This window comes from Trematomus bernacchii, unplaced genomic scaffold (assembly GCF_902827165.1).
Source record: "Trematomus bernacchii unplaced genomic scaffold, fTreBer1.1, whole genome shotgun sequence".
Classification (NCBI taxonomy): Eukaryota; Metazoa; Chordata; class Actinopteri; order Perciformes; family Nototheniidae; genus Trematomus; species Trematomus bernacchii.
Genome location: NW_022987828.1, coordinates 10,448,037 through 10,470,851, shown reverse-complemented (window position 1 = coordinate 10,470,851; position 22,815 = coordinate 10,448,037). Strand labels below are relative to the sequence as shown.

The 22,815-nt window shown below is 40.5% G+C and overlaps 1 protein-coding gene across 1 annotated transcript in view; it reads left to right on the top strand.

Annotated features, from left to right (window-relative positions):
* The window catches only part of neurl1ab (neuralized E3 ubiquitin protein ligase 1Ab), a 28,990-nt gene that overhangs the window by 2,818 nt on the left and 3,357 nt on the right, over positions 1-22,815 (top strand). The window contains exons 2-5 of the mRNA XM_034152167.1: positions 1,465-1,706; positions 2,958-3,279; positions 15,920-16,636; positions 22,200-22,379. Coding sequence (XP_034008058.1) covers positions 1,465-1,706; positions 2,958-3,279; positions 15,920-16,636; positions 22,200-22,379 — 1,461 coding nt within the window. The remainder of the gene's footprint in view (positions 1-1,464; positions 1,707-2,957; positions 3,280-15,919; positions 16,637-22,199; positions 22,380-22,815) is intronic.

The following is a 22,815-nucleotide window of genomic DNA, read 5'->3' as shown; positions in this document are numbered from 1 at the left end:
CTCGAAGGAAAGCAAGAATAGCTGTCTTTCAGCACTGGCTCATATAGTCCACTCTTCTCACGGACAAACACAAGCAGCTCCTACACAGTCTTCCAAATGTAGGTGTGAAAATACAAGCAGTTCTCAAGAAAGAAGTGTTAATTAGGACTGAATTATTTATTTGGCTTCCAGTTTTGGCACATTGGCTGGATTTTATCGTACTTTAAATGTCACTGAATAGAGAACTAAAGATACAGAAAACAGTTTCCAATCGTGATGCAATTACATTTGTATGTCTCTGAATAATCCTACATTTGATGAGAGTCCCATGTCTGTGAGAACAAATGCCAAAATGCCACAGTGACCCTGGAGTTATGCTTTGAAGAGAACTGTGGAAAGAAAAGCAGTGGGAGTAGGTCCTAATGAAGGGGAGAAACTGTGATATCAGACTCATGATGAGAAAATTCTTTATCATCTCAAGACCGAAAAGACAGACGAGATTTGAAAAACATGTTTTGCTCTATTATAAGGTTAGTGGGAGAAGTCATGACTCACATGGGGAAAATGAGTCAGATGTTCTCCTTTGGGTTTGCTCTTATTTGACCTGCAAAACACAATAAATGTCACTTAATCTCACTTACTGTAGCAGCAGTGTTTTTATTTTAGTTTCACTCTGATATGGAAGGTACAGTAGTGTGAACGTGACTAACTATTTAAAGAGAAGCAGATATTTACTGTATATACTGTATGTGTATCAACAGCTGAACATATAGCTAACATCCTGTAAGATCCTAAACTTGCTTTCTGTGGATCTAATTCAACTGCTAGAGATGATGTTAGAGCACCTTAAATGTTAGCTAATCATTTTTTGTTTTCATTATTCCCCATTTCCTCTTTTCTACTGATTATACTGTAAATGTGTTCCAGCACGGTGAGACATAAACTTTCAAACCAGTTTAAAATCTGGCAAGAATAAGAAAAATAACAAAAGTTTTTGGAATTACTGCAAATGACTATTTACTGAAACTGGAGCATTTTGTATGAACGTCTCAAAGCTCCTTTGTTCTCCTCAATTACGTAACCAAGAAAGCAATTTTGTCCTTGCATCCAAGGACATATTTGCATGTAATTTACTTTGCGCAATGTCCTTTCATGTAGGTGTGTGAATGCACTGTGTTACCTTGAGAAACTGAATACTGGGTATTAGATTATTTTTAAAGCATTTCTCACTTAATTTGATGTTACAGGAGCAAGTGAGATATGCAAGAGGAAATTACATGTGACAGCAGGTCACAACCTGGAGTCCACTTCACCATGCTACTATATTATATTCAAAGTGAAGCCTGCGGTGGTGCAGACTGTGTAATCTAATAATCTAATCTTAAACCTGTTTTACTGTAAATTGTGCCCCAAGAAGAATGTAGTTTCTGCTCCCCAACTGTGGACCACACTGAGCAACCACTTTTCTTTCTCCACATTTTGTAGATTCTCTCAACGGGCCATTTCCTGCCACATCTCACCGATGCCACCACAAGCCCAAGCGCTGCCTGCCCATCCAGCCGTGTGGGAGTCTGTCCTCCTTCCCTCTGCTCTTCCACCCCAGCACCAAGGGCTCGCAGATCGTCATGGACATATCCCAACGCACCGTCAAGAGACAGGCCAGCTTCTGCAATGCCATCACCTTCAGCAACAGACCAACCGCTGTGTATGAGCAAGTTCGTCTGAAGGTAAAAATTACACTTAATGTTTTCCAGTTGCATATTATAGTTACATAATAACATAATGGGAGTTACAATAGGTCAATTGAAAGATCCAAGCATGCTTAACTATAATTAAAACCAATAGAGTGGGGCGTTATTGTCAATTATTGTGACAAACGAGTACTCGTTTAAAAAATGGTTAAATGGCTACATTAAGCTAAAAAAGAAAAAACTTGACTAATCAAAACAAACATCATATTTGATGCATTAGCATGCCAGAGCCTCTTCAAGAGTCGCAATTATATCGAAATAAGCAACAATAATTTGTTAAACACGACGCTGCCACCATTTGCAACCCAAAACCAGCAAGTGGATTACACCAGTCCAACATTAATCATCCACATGGCTTCCACCATCTTCAGTAAACAATTTAACTTTAAAAAACAAAGATAGTGCACTGATTTCGAGTAAACTTCTACCTAGAACACTGTCAGTGTGAGTGCATAGTTTATTTTGTTATATTAGAATACAGAGTACAGTGAGAGACACTATAAATTAGGAAGACGCTAATTGTGACTGTGATGGAGAGTCCTTCCTCTCCCATTCTCCCTTACATTTCCTCTTTCTTTTTTTAATCCTCCCCCTCTCTCTGCACATCCCCCTTCTTTGCTCTCCTGTTTTGATTTTCTCTCTTTTCTCTGCTTGCTCTTGTGTGGGCCAAAGCAGCAGCAGCTTAGAACAAGTTTCCACTTCACCTATCAGGCCATCTATGTCTCGAAAGTGAGAGAGCAGGGCAAGCATTGCCATGTGAGGATTACTGTTATCTGGCACGGTAAATGCAAAGTAAACAGAGGTTCAAAATAAGACAAAAATCATTTGCAGGTGATAAACATACCAAGGTAACTCGTCTTAGTTTTCTTAAAATTGAAATGTAGCCACGCTAGCGGCTTGATGCTACAGATTTCAATATCGGTCTGAGTATAATCTTAGCAGCTATTGGATAAAATGTCATGAAATATTGTACAGAAGTCCCACAGTGGCCACAGAAAAAACGTTGGTTATTGCTCTATGTTTCATCCAGCAAGGTCATAATCTTTATTAGTCAAATACTGCAAAAGTAATGACCATCATTTCAGCCCCAGCTGCGCTTTGTGTTTAGCAAATGATAGCATGCTAACCCACTAAAATTAACAATGATTATGGTCATTCTTAACTTAAAGAAGCAACATTTTAGCTATCATTTCAAACATCTTCATTTCTGAAAACTGTGTACTCCAGATCACCAAAAAGCAGTGCTGCTGGAGCGGTGCTCTGCGTCTTGGTTTTACATCCAAAGACCCATCGAGGATCAATCCAGACACCTTGCCGAAGTACGCCTGCCCTGACTTGGTCTCGCAGAGCGGCTTTTGGGCAAAAGCTCTACCAGAGGAGCTGTCCAATGAGGGAAACATCATCTCCTTCTGGGTAGACAAGAAAGGCCGGGTGTTTTACCGAATCAACGACTCAAGCCCAATACTGTTCTTCAGCGGGGTGCATGTCTCTGTTCCTCTGTGGGCTCTTATAGACATCTACGGCCTCACCAGGGGGGTCCAGCTGCTAGGTGAGTTATGAATGTGAACTTAGCATTTACAGTATAGTAACGCCAGCATTGTGCCTCTAGGGTTAGCCTAGACTAAAGTATCTCAACAACTTAGATGGATTTCCATGAATGCGGTTCAGACATTCATGGTCCCCAGAGGACAAATCCCAATTACTTTGAGGATCCTCTGAATTACAATTTGTCTTAGCCTCAGCTGTACTTTTGTTAATTGCAATAAATGTTAGAATACTAACATGTAAAGTGAGCTAAGCTAAGATGGTAAACACGACAAACAGCATATATCTGAACATCAACATACATTAAAGTACAGCCTCACAGAGTCTTGTTACAGTAATGCTTCTCCACTGGAAACCATTCAGCATTTGATGTTGTTTTTCCAGTGTGAGTGGATAAAAAGAGATGTTACATACAGCTGCTCCACTTTTCCCACACCGACCAAATAGCTCAGTGGAAAAAGATGGTGGGAGATTAGGTAGATTGTATAGTTACCACGGTTGTTAGTATCAAAGAAATGTCCCTAAAGGGGGAATTTCAATTTGTCTGAAATCCCTTCTAACAAGTTCTCCGAGCTGTTTAAAGGGTCATTACATCAAAGAAATTAAGAGCAAACAGGTCCTCTGCAATCATTAACAGCAGTTTTCACCGCACTGAATCATCTGAAGTATGTTTGGATTGCAGATTGAGATGCATTTATGAAACACATCATGCATCAAAAACAGATGTCTCCAATTTTTGAAAACAATGCAAAACTATGCAAAATAGATAAATAGGAATCCTTGTGGACACCTCGGTACTTATTTATAACCATTTCCAAGAATTGTGCTGCCTCTCTCCAAAGAATAGAGGCTGTCAACGCCGTTAATAAAAATAGAAGAGGCTCCCATATAGTGTAGATAGTGCCATTTAACCTCATTTCTCCCGGTGTGGTTGACAGCGAGAAGCGTGCTATCTCATGATGGGCTGTTTGTTATCCAGCGCCAGAGTGCCACTATCTGGGGTTCACTGGCCTTGTGGTGCTGACCAGCACACAGCTCTTGCCGAATAACAAGAGGAGTGTGTTGGTCATCCCAAGAAGACAGACAGAGAGAAGGGTGATGCCAGGTTATGACATGGCTCTGATGTTTTTCCAAGACAATCAAACCAGAGGAATGTCTCACTCTCAGGATCCAAGTCTGAATTCAATTTCTATTGTGCCAAACAAAGATTAATATGTTTAAATAAAATGCCTTTTCACAAAACTGTATGGTATAATAAGTACAACTTCCCAATTAAAATTAGGATTTCTTGCAATGTATAGTTGTAGTTCATGTAATTTGTGCCTGTGAATGAGGCCAGCAGCTGCAAATCCCACTGTTTCTTCTCTGGTTTTCCCACATCGATCACCTTTATCCCCACATTGATGGCTTAAACCGAAAAGCCTCGGCCCTCAGTCAGCTGAAGGATCACTTGGCTATCAGCTTTCCTCTATAGCCTGTGAGCGTCACCACTCGAGAGCATGGTATATCTCAAAGGCCCAGTATTGTCTCAGCAGTTGGCTGCAGTTCAGCAAACACTTAGTGTCTGAAATATGGGCGGACACATCAAAGTCTGGTGTTGTAGACTGGCACATGTGCAGATTTTCCTTCAACAGAAGAATGCGTTTAGATTCTTAATGATGCTTACACTTGGGTCTGGGTTTAATGCTGCACCAGCTGATAATTTTAGCCAAATTTCACCTGTTCTGGTCTTGTTATCACACAATCTGCCCAGGTGGGAGTTACAGATCGGCTGCAGTGTTTTCTTTTACAGGAGACAAATGGAGCGTGGAGCTGTGAATAAGCTCTGTGGAGTGTAGAAAATTGCTCAGAGAGGTGACCTTGATTTGGCTTTTGAGATTAATGTGTAAGACAGTAAAAATATAAGAGAAAATAAGTTGTGATAAACCTTATGACTTAAGTGTTACGGATTGCTGTGTCAGTGAGATAATGCGCTTTGAGAGCTTTAAGTTAAAGGGCCACTCCACCAATTGTACACATGGGGATCGGTTTACTTGTCAGTACTACTCAGTTTGTGAGACAGTTTAGATAAGGTATCCTATGGCTGTAAACAGGGCTTTTTAAAACAGTAATCCAGCGATTTAGCCTGAGCATTGCACCCCTTTAAAATTGTTATATTGATGATGGGCAGTATGGATGAAAAAAAAAAAATTCTGAAATGTTTTCATGTCAAAACCTGGCGCCTACATTACCCACAATGCAACTTGAACACCCACAATTTGGTCCCATATGAAAATGTGGCCTCAAGCCCATAACTACCAACAGAAAGGAGGTATGACATTTTTTTTCATTTCCACACTTACAGTCCTCAGACCCAGCCGTTGCTGACTTAATTGTCAATTACACTTGAGGCAATTGATCAATTTATAGGCGATTTCACACGGCTCCATTTGGAGCTGAAAAAAAAGCTTTTCAACCTTTTCCCATATAAAGTATGCAGTTGAACTCTGCAAGACATCTAAAATAGACTTTAATGTGTAAGATTGATGATGTCATCATTATAGGCTTGAGATTTAAAGTTCTGCATCAAAGGCTGCATTACAAGCTGGAGATGTGAAATGTTGATAGATATGCGCATTTACCATGAAGGAAAGGTTCTAAGAAAAGAGATTTCAGTTGCAATATGGGAATTGTAGATTTAAACATTTCTGGAGTTTGACTCATAAGAGACTAAAAGACAGGATGTGAGTTGCCCAACTTAGAAAAGAATAAAAGAAAATCCCAAAATGTCATATCAAGAAAAAATATATATAAGATGAGGGGTGGTAAAAGATCTGTATTTTTTCAACACATTAAACCATTGTTTCTCTAAGCTGAACCATTCTTGTGATGTGACCTCATTCCCCAGCTGTCCGCTAAGACCAATCAGCCTTCTCTCCATCTTATTTTAGGACACATGTAGCATTACTGTATCTGATCACATCCTTTCCATGAATAGCTTCCTCGCCTTTAATATTTCATGGATTAATTAAAGTGTCCCTGCTCCAAAGTCGGCACAAATTAACGTGACACGTTCTTCAAAAGCCGTCACCTGAGTATAAACGTGTACTGAAAACACTGTCAGCGCTGTTCTGATGAAATATTTTGCTGGTATGATGCTTCAGCTTCAGCTAATGCTCCCTGTGGTCCCTTATGTGTCATATATTTCTGTAAAAACGGAGCCTGTAAAATGTGTTTTGAGCCCATGATAAAGTTAAAACCCTTTTTGAAGTTTTTTTTATTCCCTATCAATGAAATATCATGAATGTGATCCATTGAAGAGGGGCTACAGTCAAAAGATGTTGATTTTATCCTTGGATGATCTGCATCAAACACTGTTTTGTCTGTTTAATCTTTCACAACTTTAATCACCATATTAAGGAATTCATCAGAGTCGCTATCCTTCGCTGCCTTTTAATTTCTCTCAATGCGGCGTGATGCCAAACCGCTTTCCTGCCATCAGGTCTTATTCTGATGTTTGGGGATCTTTTCAAGAGTGGTGTTGTTTCCTCTCTAAGCTTTTATCAAGGGAGTGCAGTTCAGTAGCCAGCCACCCATGCAGGGAGTCAAAGGTGATCCTGAGATCAGTGAGACAGCTTGAAAGCCGAGATGGTGTTGCATAAGAGGGGAAGCTAAATTAATCTCCTGAAATCAAACTGAGCCACAATGCTGTCCCTGCAACTTAAGACAGATATGTTACATCACCACACTTGTCCTACTCACGCAGATATCAATAAGGACTGAAGTGCATTGCTTGGGATTTGAAGAGAACAGATTTGGCCTTAAAGGGACAGAAAAAAGATTTCCTCAAGAGTATTTGTTTCAAGGAACTGTTTCTAAAGCATAGTCTGTCAGCCGTATTTCAAAAAGAAAATTCTATTTACTATTACTTTTTCACTGAACAGTACTATAAGAAACTTGGATCCAGATGCAACTTTGTTAAGTTTGAAAGACTGAAAGGTATTTTTTTTTACTTTATGTAGTCAACTTTTTAACATTTGAGTTTTATCAAGTTTGTTGTTGAAGTTCCCGAAATCAGGTCACAAATAACTTGCAAGTGTTTTCAGTTTGATTTCCCTGAAGCGAGACATATGGGAATGCCATACCTTTCTGCATTCAAAAGTAACGGGACCTGCTTTATATGTACGGCTGCATTTTAACAGAATGTGTTTGTTTATGGGACGAGTCCCAAGAGACCACACAGCATCCAGCATTTTGTACAGGTATGATGGATTCCTTCCAAGTTAGATAAGCGGAGCGAGTCAAAGCCATCTTTTGATGGATGCAAGATGCTCTACTGGGGGTTTGTTTACCAGTGGTAGATGAGTCACTTAATCACTGACAGACTGGTAGTGATCCGTGAGGCCGGCGTCAGCTAACATCATCTGCAACCTGTCTCTCTAGTCATTAGAGAAGAATCCAAAATGGCTGCCCAACTGTCAAGAGGCAGCATACATCCCAGGTGATTAAAAGGAGGGTGTTGACATCAATCATGTCTGTACATGGCATTTCAATGCATTAGGCCTGTAGAGCGTCATGGTCGGGAAAACCTTGTGCTATATGCTTTTCATGCTTACTTACATCCTGAGAGAAATCACTCATGTTTCAACCTCCAGGGACAAAGGAAGCAGATATGAAAAAAGGAATTGATGGGTTTTTTGCATACACAGTTTGCATAGATGTAGATGTTTTGCTGTGTAGGCGAGTGCGCTTTTTGGATGGGAATGTCATTCTGTTGGTCTATTTGAACAAAAGTAGGATGGATTTTCATAACATTTTGCACAGCTGTTCATGGTAGGGCTGCATGATATTGGAAAAAACTGACATTGTGATATTTTCTTCCCCTGCGATATATATTGCGATATGAATAAATACAGGAATTGAAGAAAAGACAGTTTTTTTTGTCCGCACCATCCTTTCTTGAACTTTAATGCTATACAATTGGTATTTTTTTAACAATATTTAACCGGATGAAGGATTTTGTCACGGACTTCTGGATCTTAAGTTATCAGAGCAACAAGCTGAGCTAGCTCGGTTATCCTGCTGTGATCTGATCAAGAATGGTTGTGATTGGTGGTTTGCTGTGCATGCAGAGCCTGCATGTCACTCACTCAAGTACCCCTGACATGAGAGCCGCGCGAGTTTTCCTTTTGTAGCAAGCAGCACAATAATTGTAACATGAAGTGTTTGAGTTCATTTGCCTACTTAATATCGCACGTCCTAAACAAATAAAAAATACAAAATTAAAAAATCGCACGTCCTGCGATGTCAATATCGCACATGCGCATAACGCGATTATCGTCACGACATGATATATCGTGCAGCCCTAGTTCATGGTCTCCAAAGTATTAATATATACTGCTTTGGTGTTGGGAAACTATGGTGCAGATTAGAAAATATCTCAGCATCTACTGGATGGGGCAATTAATTGGAATGAAATGTAATTATTTGTCAGTACAGGACTTTGGTTATCCCTGGTCTTTTCGGATAGGGCCATTATGTGGTTTTGTATGAAATGTCTCGACAAACTAAGAAGGACAACATGTTAAATATCACACTTGTTAAACTTCAGCTTTAGAGCAATTTATGATTATTTCCATTATTCGTCAACCTGTTCATTATGTAACTGTGGAGAACAAAAAAACCTGTTAAAATGCTGAGCATTTAGCTCGAAGCACAGCCCCACATAGCTGAAAGCATAGCTGGAGACTTGTTATCATGGTGACATCATGTTTAAAAAAAATTAAAACGGCAGTTAAATATCGCTGTACCTTTGACACACCTGTTTTGTGAACAGATAAAAAGATAGTGTGTGTGTGTGAACGCTGACAAGCTCTGTGCTGCACAAACATGTTGGGTTGAACCTGATTGTGTTGTACTTTCCTCTCTTTGTGTCTATTTTTAATCGGTGTTCTTTCTATGCGCCTGAAGCTCACACTCACTTGCCACAGATCTCACTTATTGTTTTACTTGTCAACATAGATTATGTGGAGTTTTACAGGGTTTTGATTTGTGAATGAAATGGTTTTAAATATAGAGAGGTCAGATAGGTGCAACCTGACACAAGTGGCCAGAAATACAGTGTAGGGTCAGCCTGTTGACAATGTAGGTAACAATGGTTCAGTATGACCGGATAAGGAACTAAATGTGGGCTATTAATCATCGAATATAAGTACAACTTTAAATGCAGGGTAAACTGTATCTTTATGTACACTGTGAAGGTGTGGTCCTTACTTGTATAACCAGGCTTCTTTTTGATAAATAAAAGACACACAATTGTCCTGACGGCTCAGCTTACCCTGAAGTACTGCCAAGTGATGTTGTACTATTACTTGAAGTTTGATTTTAGGTCTGCTGCTCAGAGCCAAATCCTCCAAAAACAATAAACTGGACATTCAGCATGGTATCAACAATATACAAAGTAATCTGTCAACTGTAATTTCCCAGCCAACGAGACATACTAAGTGTCTCCATATTATAAACATTGAGTAATTTCCTTGAGCTGAATCATTTTGGCAGAATTAGACTAAAATCATGAATCATGCTTCTTTGAATCAATCTTTTTTTCTTGTTCTTTGTATGCTGATCATACCAATAAATCATAAGAAAAGTGATCCTTTTTTTTTTTAAAGGGACTGGCGGTTTGAACCTGATTATAGTCAGGATTGTGCAAGACTATGGACCCTGTCCCAAGTTCTCCTCTTTTGGAAATGACTGAAGCCTGCAACTTATGTTCAGGTCAAAAGAAGCCCATGTTAATACCATTTTTGGGTAAAAATTGTAAGGCTTGAAATGGTTGTGGTTTAAGGCTGCGATAACCTTGTCCATTTCTAAGAAGGTACATCGTTCCTTTTAGCTTTCACACCATGTTTGATGCTCAAGCTGTAAATATGCTCCTCGGCTTTCAGCCAATCAAAAGTCCCTTCTCAAGGGCAGCATTAACATAGTGTTACGTGCTAAAAGTAACAATTGTTGTGTATACACTATTGAGTACTACATTAATTCTGTATAATGACCATACTTAGAAGGTTAACTCTCATGCTACAATCACAAGGTTTTGATAATGTCCTACAATGTACAATGCAACATTTGAATAGCAATGTTTGATTTGCTCAATGTGATTGTTGCAAATTACCAATGGCATAGTTTCACCATGATTGGCATCTGCAGCTGCGCAGTAGGCAATATATTCTGCTAATAGAGATACTTAATTATAGTGCATTAGTCACCTTTTTTGTATGCTAACTGCCAAACAATGCACTACAAGGATTACTGTGTAGTATTTATAAATGGTGTGAATTTGGAATGCAGATAACCTAGATAACCTAAATTCCAGTGCAGCAGTCCCTTCTTTATTACATTTATTTCTAGACTAGTGTGCTATGAATTGAAACGCCAACATGAACAAATGAAGATAAACATATTGTGGAGGCAGGACTTTAGGCTGGACGTGAACAAGGCTCAGGAATCACGGTTAAGAAAATAGATGTCAAAAGAAGATTTGTATCTACAAAATTATAAACATTTACAATAACTGATGATAGCAGTTCACCTTGCCTTAGATAATAGGACTTCTTAATCTGAAGTAGATTGGATGTAATCAGAAACAGACAAATGTTGGATGAAGGCAACCATGGTAACGGTGCTTCTGAGGCAAGAGAAAAGCACCAGCCAAGAAATTACTTGAACAAATAAAGAAAAGAAAAGATTTACAGACTCAGTTAAACAGTAGAGTAGGGGTGTCAAACTCAAGGCCCGGGGGCCAAATCCGGCCCGCGACTTCATTTTATGTGGCCCTGCAAGAGCTTGCAAATAATAAAATAAGTTTATTATACGGTTACATGCCGCTTTACAGAAGCACGTTGCCAATAAACTACATGTTCCACAATGCATCTCATTTTGTGACATGTGCACTGAAGAGACTTGCAATTATTTGCCCTAGACTTTTGCCTTCAGACGTAGTTAATAATGAAGTTATTACCCTATCCGATAATAATACAATGCAGAGGCAATAATGTAATATAATACATTATATATTTATATAGTCTTAAAGTTACAACTGGCCCTTTGAGTGCAACCATAATGCTAATGTGGCCCGCGATGAAATTGAGTTTGACACCCCTGCAGTAGAGGGAGAATATTCTTTGCCATGGCACTTTGTTTAGGATGTGGGCTAAGAATAACTAAAGCTGAAAGAGTCTAAAAACTTCTTTAGAGCTTAAAAGTATCCATCTGTTTCACTTAACAGTCATTTGATCAATTGCTCATTAAAATATAAGTAGATTAAAGTAACTTTAAGTATAATTTGCTTTTCTCAGTCCTCTTGGTTTTAATGTTTAAGCAAAACCAAAATCTACAAAGGCTCCTTATTTCTTTATTCCTCCTCAGGTTATTATAACTGAAGTAAAGTCATTCTGTCAGACAGTTGGTTACAATGAAATGAGAGGTCTGGTATAAACTAAAATGTCCTTTGACCTAACATCTGCCAACATGTACACATCGGGATTAGGGTCTATGTATTCATGTGAGCTTGGTTTCGAATGATCTCAGTGCTTGGAATTTATTTGATTTGTGGAATCAAAATAAATGCCTCTCGACAGGCTATTGTGGCTCAGCTGGGATTTAATCGACCCAGATGGAATCGAATAGATTTGCGGAGAAATCAAAATAGAAATCGTAATAGAGCCTGTCAGGTTTGGATCCTGGGAGCTGGGTTGTACGGGCGGAAGCCTTCGGAGAGAAAGCTAATCACTTTCAGATGACCAGAGTCTCGTCCCAGTTTGAATGTGTACTTTGTATTCTGTGTGTATTTAGGTATCAGATATGTCCATCTGTGCAGTTTTCTTGACTGTAACAATGAGGTGAATTCATAATCGGAAAAATGTGTCTGAGATCAGATTGAAACAATCAATGGATACTCATACACTTTGAAGACAGTCATGACTAGTACAGTATATGTCAAGTATAACAAAAAGATTCAAAGCAGCGTTGTTTGAAAGTGCATGATTTATGCATGTAGAGACACATCAAGGTTTAACTGTCCTCGGAAACACTGTGCCCTTATGACATCCCCAAAGTGCCGAGTGACATTTTCACTGCTGCGATTTGTCACCTTTTCTTTCCACGATCAAAGTCCAAAACTTAGAAACATCTGGTACTTAACCAGAGACTCTGCTTGATCTCTTAAAAACGTAACATATGTGGCTCCGATTGCACATGGCATCTCAGAAACTCAAACTGTGCGGCTCTCACTGTGTATCAATATCGTATCGCTCTCAAGACTTTTAGCCCCTCCCGCTTCACCCTCTGTATATTTGCGCCATTATCTCGTGTGAGATACCACTCCTTAAAAGCTCATCAACGCAGATTTTCCCTCAGAGCCCGTTCTCTTTTTGTTTTTCTTTGATAAGCAAAAGTCCTTCCCTCTCCTTTTTGGGACAGATACACAACCCCCTCCCTCCCGAAGCCTCCTTTCTCATGACAGATGACTTCACTCACTCATTCTAGACAGAGCCCTGGATAGGCCCCCTAGGCATGCATACTTAGGGCAAATCCCCAAACACACACACACACACACACACAATTGGTGCAGCTGACCTTGTGTAGAGGTTGCAGCTTCAATAAAGCCCCCAAAAGCCTCCTAATCCTGTTCCACCGGGCCAAGGAATCAACTGAACCCTTCCTCCTCTATTCAGGATCCTGCACTTGTTTAAATGAGAGCTGTTCAAGACTAAAAAAGGCATTCATAAAAATTGAATTGAATGATTTGAATCAAAAACTACAGTACTGTAATACATGGAGGCCTCTCAAAATGTTCAAATGAAAAGGAGCCAAGCTGTTTGTGTCAAGCGTGTTGTACCTCAAACAGCTTTTTAACCGCAATCATTAGTTGTCATTCTGGCATGTGTTCCCAGTGAAACAGGATGACATTTTCTTTGTTTTATCACATCCTGCTTTCAACATCATGTTCACTTTCCACGAACTGGAAACTGGTTTTTCCAGGTTGTGGTAAGAGTAAATGTTGCAGTAAAAGGTTGCAACTTGTTTGAATAGGAATATCTAGAACAGGTACTGTAGAGTGGTTTCATGCAGGTGTATGCTTTGGTGTGGTATGTTCCAATATAAACAGAGTCGAGAAATACTTCTAATGTTTTCGCCAGTTACGCTTGATAAAAAAGCCAAGAGGTCAGCCACTGACCGTGCAGAACCGTGTCAGGTTGGTATGTGCTCCTCTATTTAATTCCTCATGAGATTGAGTAGCTGTTCAAGGACCACTTAATTAAACTTGGACAATTTCAGCCATGCACTTAATCACGTCTGTATTGTTGTGGTTTTTTGACAAAAAGTGATTCAGACTTCGCCATGCTCTTCAAAAGTTTCAAGGTCTTGAACTTTATAACTTGAAGTTGAATATAATCTGTCATTACTGAATGCTTATTGCATGCTATTAAAAAACCACTGGAGCTTTGCCAAATGTTATAAATTAAGCTAAGCTGCAATGAATTTCTTGTGACTGCCCATGCTTAATTTTATAACATAATTCAGAGGGCAAAAGTCAAGACTGCAGCTGTCACGTGTGACTGACATTTTAATGAGTGAATAGTCCGAAAGGAAGACTTGGCTCCATATCAAGAGTAATAATAAAGCATGTTTACACACCAGCGACAAAAGGATAACATATTATTTGTTGTTTAAATATCTCAAGTTGGAATTCCATTTCAAATGTCATAATTTCGTTTTCAATACCCCCAGAGTTCCATTGGTGGATATCCCTGTTGTGAATGATATAAAGAAAGGGTTGGTTCAGCCATATCTCGCTATGTGTGTGTGAGAGCAGTTCTTTACACCTTGTCATGCAATCATAGGGTGAATTGTTGGTGTACACATATTTTACCATAGGACAAAAAAAGCAATTGTTAGTTGTTTTATTTTTAAAATGTCATCCCATACTCCTTTGAGACCAAACCAAGATTGAGATCATACATATTTATTTTGCTTTATATTATCAGTGTCTTCTAGGATATGTTGTGCATCTTGTTTAGGTAGAACATTAAGATTAAGATTCTTCTCACAACTTGTTTCGACTGCTGCACCACTTAAACTGTGAACCACGGGAAGCAGTAATAGCAAGAATAGAAATTATCTCTTGCATCCGGGGGGTTTGCAAAGTCGGCTAACTTTGCCTTGAAGACGATAAGGCTGCTAATAATAAGAGCCTCATGCTTGGTTGTGGACACTCTTGACTGAGGAAGTAATTAAGTTCAAGCAGTTTATCAGTGGCTGGCCGGAGATGTGCTGTCTTTGTGTGATAAAGAGGAGCTGGTGAGGTATGCCCTTCTCTTAAGTGTCCACCCCACCCTTTTTTCATCCTCTCCTGCTCTGGCGCACTCTCCTGCTCAGTCCACTTCCCACAGGGGAAGCCCAAAGCAGATTGAGGCTGAGAGCCACACAACTTAGCCATCATGTCATTCATTGCTCGGCCTGTCCCTCCCCACTCTCCTCAAATGTCCAATCAGGCTAATTTTAGCCCGTGTTAGAGGGCCGTGTTAAATTTGGCAGCATGCCCCCAAGCGTGCCACGATGCAGATCCGTTTGTACCGACCGCGTGCACGGAAAGTTACGCTCTTTTAGTTTTGCAGTGATGCTCCCATGTGGAGTCTAGTTTACAGTAAACAGAATTAGAATAGGAAGGTCTATTTCTGAGAGAGACATGTGATACAGTTAAGAATGCCTTTCCCTTTCAATGATCGGAAAAAGTCTGCTTTTAGCATCCAGACGCAACTTAAAATGTCAACAGTGTACAGAGTTAGAAACAGTACATTAAGAATCTACTGCAAAGACAGTTTGTTATGTAAACAGAGAGGAGTCTTGGCAGCTCATTACAGCTATTTGTCACCCGCTGTATACTACACATGCATTTCTGCTCCTTGAAAGGTAAACTGGCATTATTATAAGTCTTTTTAAAATCCAATCTTTGGATTTAATCGCTTCTAATTATGTCTGCATCTTCACACCTCAGGCTTTGAATGTGAAAATAAGAATGAGAAATAAGATAAAAAATTAAATGTTGCTCATTATTACAGGACTCCGAGCTAAAGACAGAGCGAGAGGCTCAAACAAAGCTGAGCTTTATTGTCTTTCAGTGGCTTCATGTGCATCGCTTATCCTTCAACGTTACATAAAGTTGTTACATCTCTTTTACTGTGATGTAGCCTATTGCCTGCAGCTACAGTATGCTCCCACTTAAGAGTCCTGATATGTTTCTGACTATGTAAAGGTTGACGTATTTGTTCATATTCTCAGGCCTTAGTACCGAGAGTGCATTTGAATGAATACGTTATAAAGCAGAGAAGCCGGAAGGCACCATTTGTTTACAGTGACAGGTGTAATGAATGAGCAGCGCACAGTGAATGTAAAACAGACCAGTGTTGTACTTAGGATATGCAGAATACTAAGTGGGTACGTAAATTAAATTTGGTTCTGTGCACACTTGGAGAGACAACAAATGGAGAGCTTGTATTAGCCTCAGACATTGTGTGTTGGTTCAGATTGAATTCCTCTCTTTAAAACATCACAAACAAGGTATTATATAACATTCCTGTGTGGGATTTTTTTTTTTTTCACAGACAGCGAGATGGTCCCTCTGGATTGCCTGCGTCCTCGTTCTTTTGCTGCCGCCCACAGGGCCTACATTCAGCGAAACAGCGATGACCCTCGCCTTTCCATCAGCCTGTGTGACCTGAGCCTACAGCAGCAAGACACGCATCTGGAAGAAGATGATGAGGAAGAGGAACGGCTACATCGCTTAAGCTCCGCCTCCTGCCATGTGCCCCAAAACTCTCAAAACTCCCAGCAGTGCTCGCTGTTGCCCAGCCACTTGGACACTGATCTGCACTTCCACTCGGTGCATGGCGTCCATGTCACTGGGCTGGATAAGCACACGGTGGCGAGGCTGGATCACCGTGGTGACGAGAGGACCCTGGTGTTCACCAATCGGCCGATGAGTTGTTCAGAGACGGTGTTTGTGAAGGTGAAGACAGGTGTAGCCCGGCCTGGGTGTCTCTCTTACGGCGTGACATCCTGTGACCCAGCCACCCTGAGGCAAAGTGACCTCCCGTCAAACCCAGAGTCCCTGGTTGACCGCAAGGAGTTCTGGGCCGTGGGTCGGGTGGCGGTGCCGCTCCACAGTGGAGATATCCTGGGCTTTGTGGTGAACACAGAAGGAGAGGTCATGATGAGCCACAACGGTGTCAGCGCGGGGATGCAGCTGTGTGTCGATAACTCCAGACCACTCTGGATGTTCTACGGTCTGCACGGCACCATCACACAACTCAGGATTTTAGGTACGCTCACACCGCTTTTATTTTATATTAACTGCCTAAAACACCTTTCAGATTTTATATTAGTTTGGGAATGATAACCTAAAACGTACCTCAGTACTTAAAATAGCTTAGTTTCACTGATTCCACATGCCTTCTTTTCTCCATTCAGAGTCAGTGATGTTTTCCATGTTATTGAACTGTCGACGGAAACCCACAAATCCAAGCTAAAATGCAAAATTAGCAACAATTTGCAAATTATATATTTTTTCTAAGATCAAAAGATGACAGATTTAGCCCAGGAGAAAAGAAGAAAATAAAGCTTTTTTATAAGCATTAGTTGTAACAAATGTTTAAATATAAAATCAATTCAAGGTGAAAAGAAATGTAAAATGTTGCGTAGATCTTTACACAATGTAATTTCCGTACTTTCCACTCAGAAGTTTTGCAGTCTTGGATCCCTGAATGACCTTTTGAGGCTGAATTTCCACTCAGCCGAGTCATTAAATAGTTTTCCCCTAGTTTCCAATCTTGGCTGCTCTACGACTCTTTATCAACTCGTACATCTGTCTGGCATTTACATTCAACCCCCTCACAGTTTGGATATGAATATTAACGTTGTGTCCTCTGCCATGTGACTCCAGCAGATTCCACACAGTGATGCTTGGTTTTGAGATTCTTACTCCCTGGATGTTCCTACATAGCAATAGTTTTTGGTTTGAGTCAACGGCTGGTGAGCTTCCAAGTGGAGATCTAATCATAAGTGTATTGTCTAAATGTTCAGGACTTATTCTTTCTAAATTGTAGGATTCTTCCCCTATTGTGTTTTTTAGGAAACACTGCACTAATCTCCATCGAAGAGGTAAAAAAACGTAACCACATTTTGTGCAAATCAAGTCTAAGGTTGAAATATTTAGTATGACTTGCTCGGTTTTTAAGACTCCTGCACTTAAAGGATTTAAAATTCTCAATTTTTCATTAGAAGAAGCTCAAGCATGCTTGGACGTGTCTTATTGTGTGACTGTGAAATACTGAAGAGTGCAGCAAGCTAAATGTGAGTGCTTTTGATTTGTTTGCAGTCGCCGCAGATTCATCATAATTATTTGAAAACAATCTTTCGGCCGCGATGTCTTCTGGCTACAATGAAAGTGACTCTGTACCAGCCGGTTAGCCTTCTCTTCACAGGAAGTGTATATATAATTAAGAGGCAAAGTTTCTGTCCTATTATTCATAACAGTTTCTCCTCTCCTCTCTTTCATGTTGTCAGTCAGACCAGGGCTGAGGAGGTTATTTCTGTCTTGCGTGGGCTCCCAGCAGCCAGCATTATGTATCAGCAGGAGGCCCGTGATAGCTCCTTATGATGCCCTCAATATGCATTATTAAAATGTAATTGCATGGAGGTTTGAGGTTCTGGGTATTCCACCCACAGCTCGTTCCCCATAACACTGGTCCTCCAATCATCTTTCCCTTCTTTACTTGTGCATTTCCTTATCCTAAGCGCCCATTGCCCACCCTCAGTCCGTACTGATTATTTGGGGTATGAGCGCTGTTCGTGTCATTACCCACTCCAGCTGTGGGGAGTGCATTTGTGACGTCTGTGCGCACCCACTCTCTGGAGCCACATGCCACGTGTTGCCATGGAAACATCTAGCCGCTGAGGCAATTGACAGTTTGTCATGGCTGGGTGTCGTCAAGCCGGTGAAATGGAACAGATGGGAGACTGTTGCTCTCACGTCGTCATTATGTCCGTGTTATCTTTTTAATTTCATGTGAGACAGTTTGAATCGATTATGACCTTCAGTCGTCATACTACAGGTCTCCTGCTGTGGGTTTAGTGCTCAGCAGTAATCGTAAAGCTGATGCAATTAAGATTTGTCTATTAATTAATCATATAACTCTTTGTTCGTGAAAAGGGGTTACTCTAAGTGCAAACGTACAGAGATGTATCATGGCTCTAAAGCTTCCTTTAGCTCCAAGTAGCGTTTGGGCGTCTTTGACTCATTGCTTTGGTTTTGCACTTATTTTGCAACTTCATATGTTCGCTTATGGCATCGTTTAGGCTATATCAAGTAGCCTTTTTCAGTCAAAAAAAAGCTGTAAAACTGTACGACACACAGACACAGTTATTGACATGCTAGAGCCAAAAGTGAAGCACTTAACCTAGCTGCTAAAGACAGTGATATTTCCCCCAGGAGTTGGTAGAGAACAAAACAAAGCTACAATACTGGACTTAAATCCGTTAAAGCAGGGGTTCCCAACCTTTATTGTGCCAAGGACCGGCAGATACATTAAAAAAACATCGCGGACCGGTTGTCAATTTTAACTGATTTTAATATTTACTCACCACCAGCAGGTAGCAACAGAGGCTAATTGTATGTAACAGCCTGAACAAATACTAGAACAATATGCATCCAAAACATATTAACAAAGTTTAAAAAAGAACCGGTGTCATTTTTTGGTTTTTCGGAAAACCAAAAAACCGACGTTATTCAGTTTTTAAACCAAAACGGGAAAACAGATAAATTAACGTTTTGGTTTTGTTTGTATGATTTACGGATAATCCAGTGAATGCTGGGAAAACGAGGAGAAGCCGCATTATGAACACTGGCATTTGTTTTCAGAAGATATTATGATAGTGTCGTTCGTTCCGGTGCACTCCGACAGCATTAGCACTACATCGAGATTAAGATTAAACTAATTTATTTTGGGAACAGCCGCATATATGGAGTTAGCCATATGTGTGTAAATTACTGTTCATAAACATTTGAAAACAAATGCCGGTGTCGGACAGACACAAACACACCGAACACACAGAGCTGAGCTGAGCAGAGCACATACACACACACATCATGCGCCTTGGTGACTGACTGGACATCTCCTTCATAAAACTAATAAAAGGGGGAGTAATCGGGCAGTTCGATGTGTGTAGATGTGTGTGTATAGGTGTGTGTGGTTAACACGTAGCAGCCTGCAGTCACTCTTAAGCTGTTCTGATGAAGTTAAACACAGTCATACTGGTGCTGCACTTCTCAGAAGCGGAGTATACGTCCCGCTGCCTCCGGATGCTGCAGCCGTTTTAAGAAGTGAAGGAGGGTTTCCTTCTATAAAGCAGCTGCGGGCAGCAGATCGTGAGAGTCCCGGACATTAATTCATAGATCAAGGCAGACTGGTTTACTCTTCTGTTTTGCCAATCCGGTGCTTAAACAAATAGCTCTACACCCCTGGCCGACATGTCCTTAAAATGAAGTCCGAGTTTGAAATATATCTCAAATAATGTATGCACCACCATTTCCCCACATAAACATAACAGTCTGCAATCAAACGGTTGTCTCCTGTGCGCTCCTCTTCCTACTTGGCGCACCGGTAACAAGCTCGTGCGCACGAGAGGAGACCTTATAAGGCTGAGCCGCCGAATCCCTCATCATAAAAGCCATTTTCAACGGTTTTCTGGTGAAAGATTAACTAGCTACTGGATGAAATAATATGACTGGTGGCATAGGTGCGAAAATTAAACACTTTTTGAAAAAATATTATGATAAAATATTTTTATATATTTATAATTCTGCAAATATTACGATAAACACAGCTATTTCGCGGCCCGGCAGTAACACCTCTGCGGCCCGGTACCGGTCCGCGGACCGGGGGTTGGGAACCCCTGCGTTAAAGGACCACAACACCAAATTACAGTTCTAATCCAGCTTTATAACTGATCTATAAATAGATTACGTCTCTTGGCTAACAACTTTGCCAAATTAGCTAAAAAGGGGATGTCAGTGTTGTGTTTAGAAGCTCCTTTCTGCTGCCCCCAACGGACCAAAAGAAAATTGTTAATGCGGGTTTAAAACAAGACTTTGGGAAAGAAATAAATAGCCTGACACGGTGTGCCAAAAACTCTTTATTTGATAAGCAAGTGTTGAAAGCCACCACATGCTTAGCCACAAATAAGTCTCCTGTACTGTCTGCATGACTAAAGCTATTCACATACTCATTCCTGGTCACACAGCCAGCAGTAAATTCATAATACAAAAGTAGATGAAAGGTACGCTTGATGAAAGGACCAGGAATAGACATGAGGGTTATCTATTCCTTCTTATTAGGGGTTCACCAAGACTTTTGCTAACAGCTGGTCTGCCACATAGGTATTATTGGTACATGCCTCTAAGAAATAATAAAATAAAGAATAAAAAGATAGACGAAAAAGCTTGTCTCAGCAAAAACAGAACAAACACATTGATCACAGCGCTAAACTTAAAAGTACATATTATGGAGGTTTTCTTATAGCAGCAAGCTGATCATTGCATGTCTAAAAAGTTACTATAGTTTGTTTACATAGGCTGAAACGAGACTACAGTGGTTGGAGTGGTCCAAAGAAAGAGGCAAGAGTTCAGAGCATCGGATCAGAGCACGAAGCCAGGGTTATGCAACAAACTGTATACATTTTTCTGCAAACAACACACCACAAAAGTGTCTTTTGCTTATATTAAGCCAACAGTCTTTTGTTATTCAAGCAATTTCTTACCAACTGTGGTTCTTTTTTTTAGCTGTTTCTCCACCCCACACTGCCATTGTATGAACATTTGGACAAGCAAACTGTGGGAGAGGATGCAAACAACCAATAATAGATCATTTGACACGTACTGTATGAATGACGGTGCCAAGTGAACGGCTGGCCTGACGGTTTAGCAATATTTTTGCCGTGGTCATTTGAAGGACAATGCATAAACAACAATGCTGTGTGTGTGTGTCAGGCAGACTGGATCAGAATCTGTCTCTGAAATCAGGGTCGGTATTCTGGTCTGTGAGGAGAGACGAGTGCCAATAGGAAGAACTGATGCCAGGGCCGGTGGTTAAGGGGTGCGAATAGGGACGGATCACACGGGACAGACAACAGATTCTGTGAAAGCCTTTTGTACCCTACCCAGAGGGATCATGGGCTCATGAAGGAGGAAGGAAGGGGGGGGGGGGGGGGGGGGGGGGGGTGCTTGGCTACACCAACTCATAGGCTCTTGACTCACTTACACACACCCACACACAGACACTGTGCACTCACAAGTCATCTGCTTGGTTATAGAAGAGATGTAATATGTGTGTGTCAATGTGACAGACTGAGACATTAACAGGGATGCAACAAGACATCCTCTCACCTACATTTTCTAATTAACAGCTCAGCGGAGTGTCATGATGGAAATATTTGATTCCCAGTTGGGAACGATTGCATTTAGCTTCCTGTTTTATAGATGATCATATAATCATTGTTCAATTTATTTATAATCTGTAAACATTACCAGCTACTTCAATATTTTGATATGGTCACTTTCTTTAGATACTGTATACTGCTACTAAGGTGTTGTTTTTTACCATGGTGTACTTATCTGTTAGTTATTTTTACTTATTGCGTTTCTTTTTTACAATTAATAATCCGTGCATACTTTATATAATATGTAGGTCTACTCTTTTTGCTTAATCTGCACTATACTCTTGCTGTTACCATAACGGTCTCTGTTGCGGGACAAATCATGGAAATCAGATTTTTATATTGTGCTAAGTCTTTGTTATTGTGACCCAGATGTCTCTTTTGTAACTTCAGGCTCATCTCCACACCCAGACCTTCGAGGCCCGTCGGTCCCCAGCTCCCCATCCTGTACACCCAACACCCCCACAATGCTCAGCAGCGGCAACTCCGAGCCAAACCTCAACACACAATTGAACATCAAACTCAATTCAAGCCTCAACTCCAGCTACTACTCAGCCTTTTCCTCTTCCACAGGTTTGTCTAATAGTTCCAGTTTCACTATTTGTCTATGTTTTCTCCCTATGGGTATTTGCTAAGCAGATGTTTGTGATATTTTTTCTTTGTTTTGTTTATGAAATTGATAAAAATGCAGACATGCGGGAGAGCAATAGAACAGCCGTCAGCACACAAATACTGACTGTACAGTGCCAAGACATTGGCTCACAATACGCATGGATCCACATAAAGCAAATATTTACCTCGGGATGTGAAGCAGTGATCCCCGACATCACTGCTGTCCCAAGCTGCAGACAGCATGACAGGAAAACTCCTGGCAGATAATAGCGACAGAAGGAGCTTCATTAGCAGAAAAAAGTGGGCATGGTAATAAAGAATAAACAGAAAAAGGTGCATTTGATACAAGAGTCTCATTGGAGTGTAGCAATAAAACTGTCTGCCTGAACCACTTGGA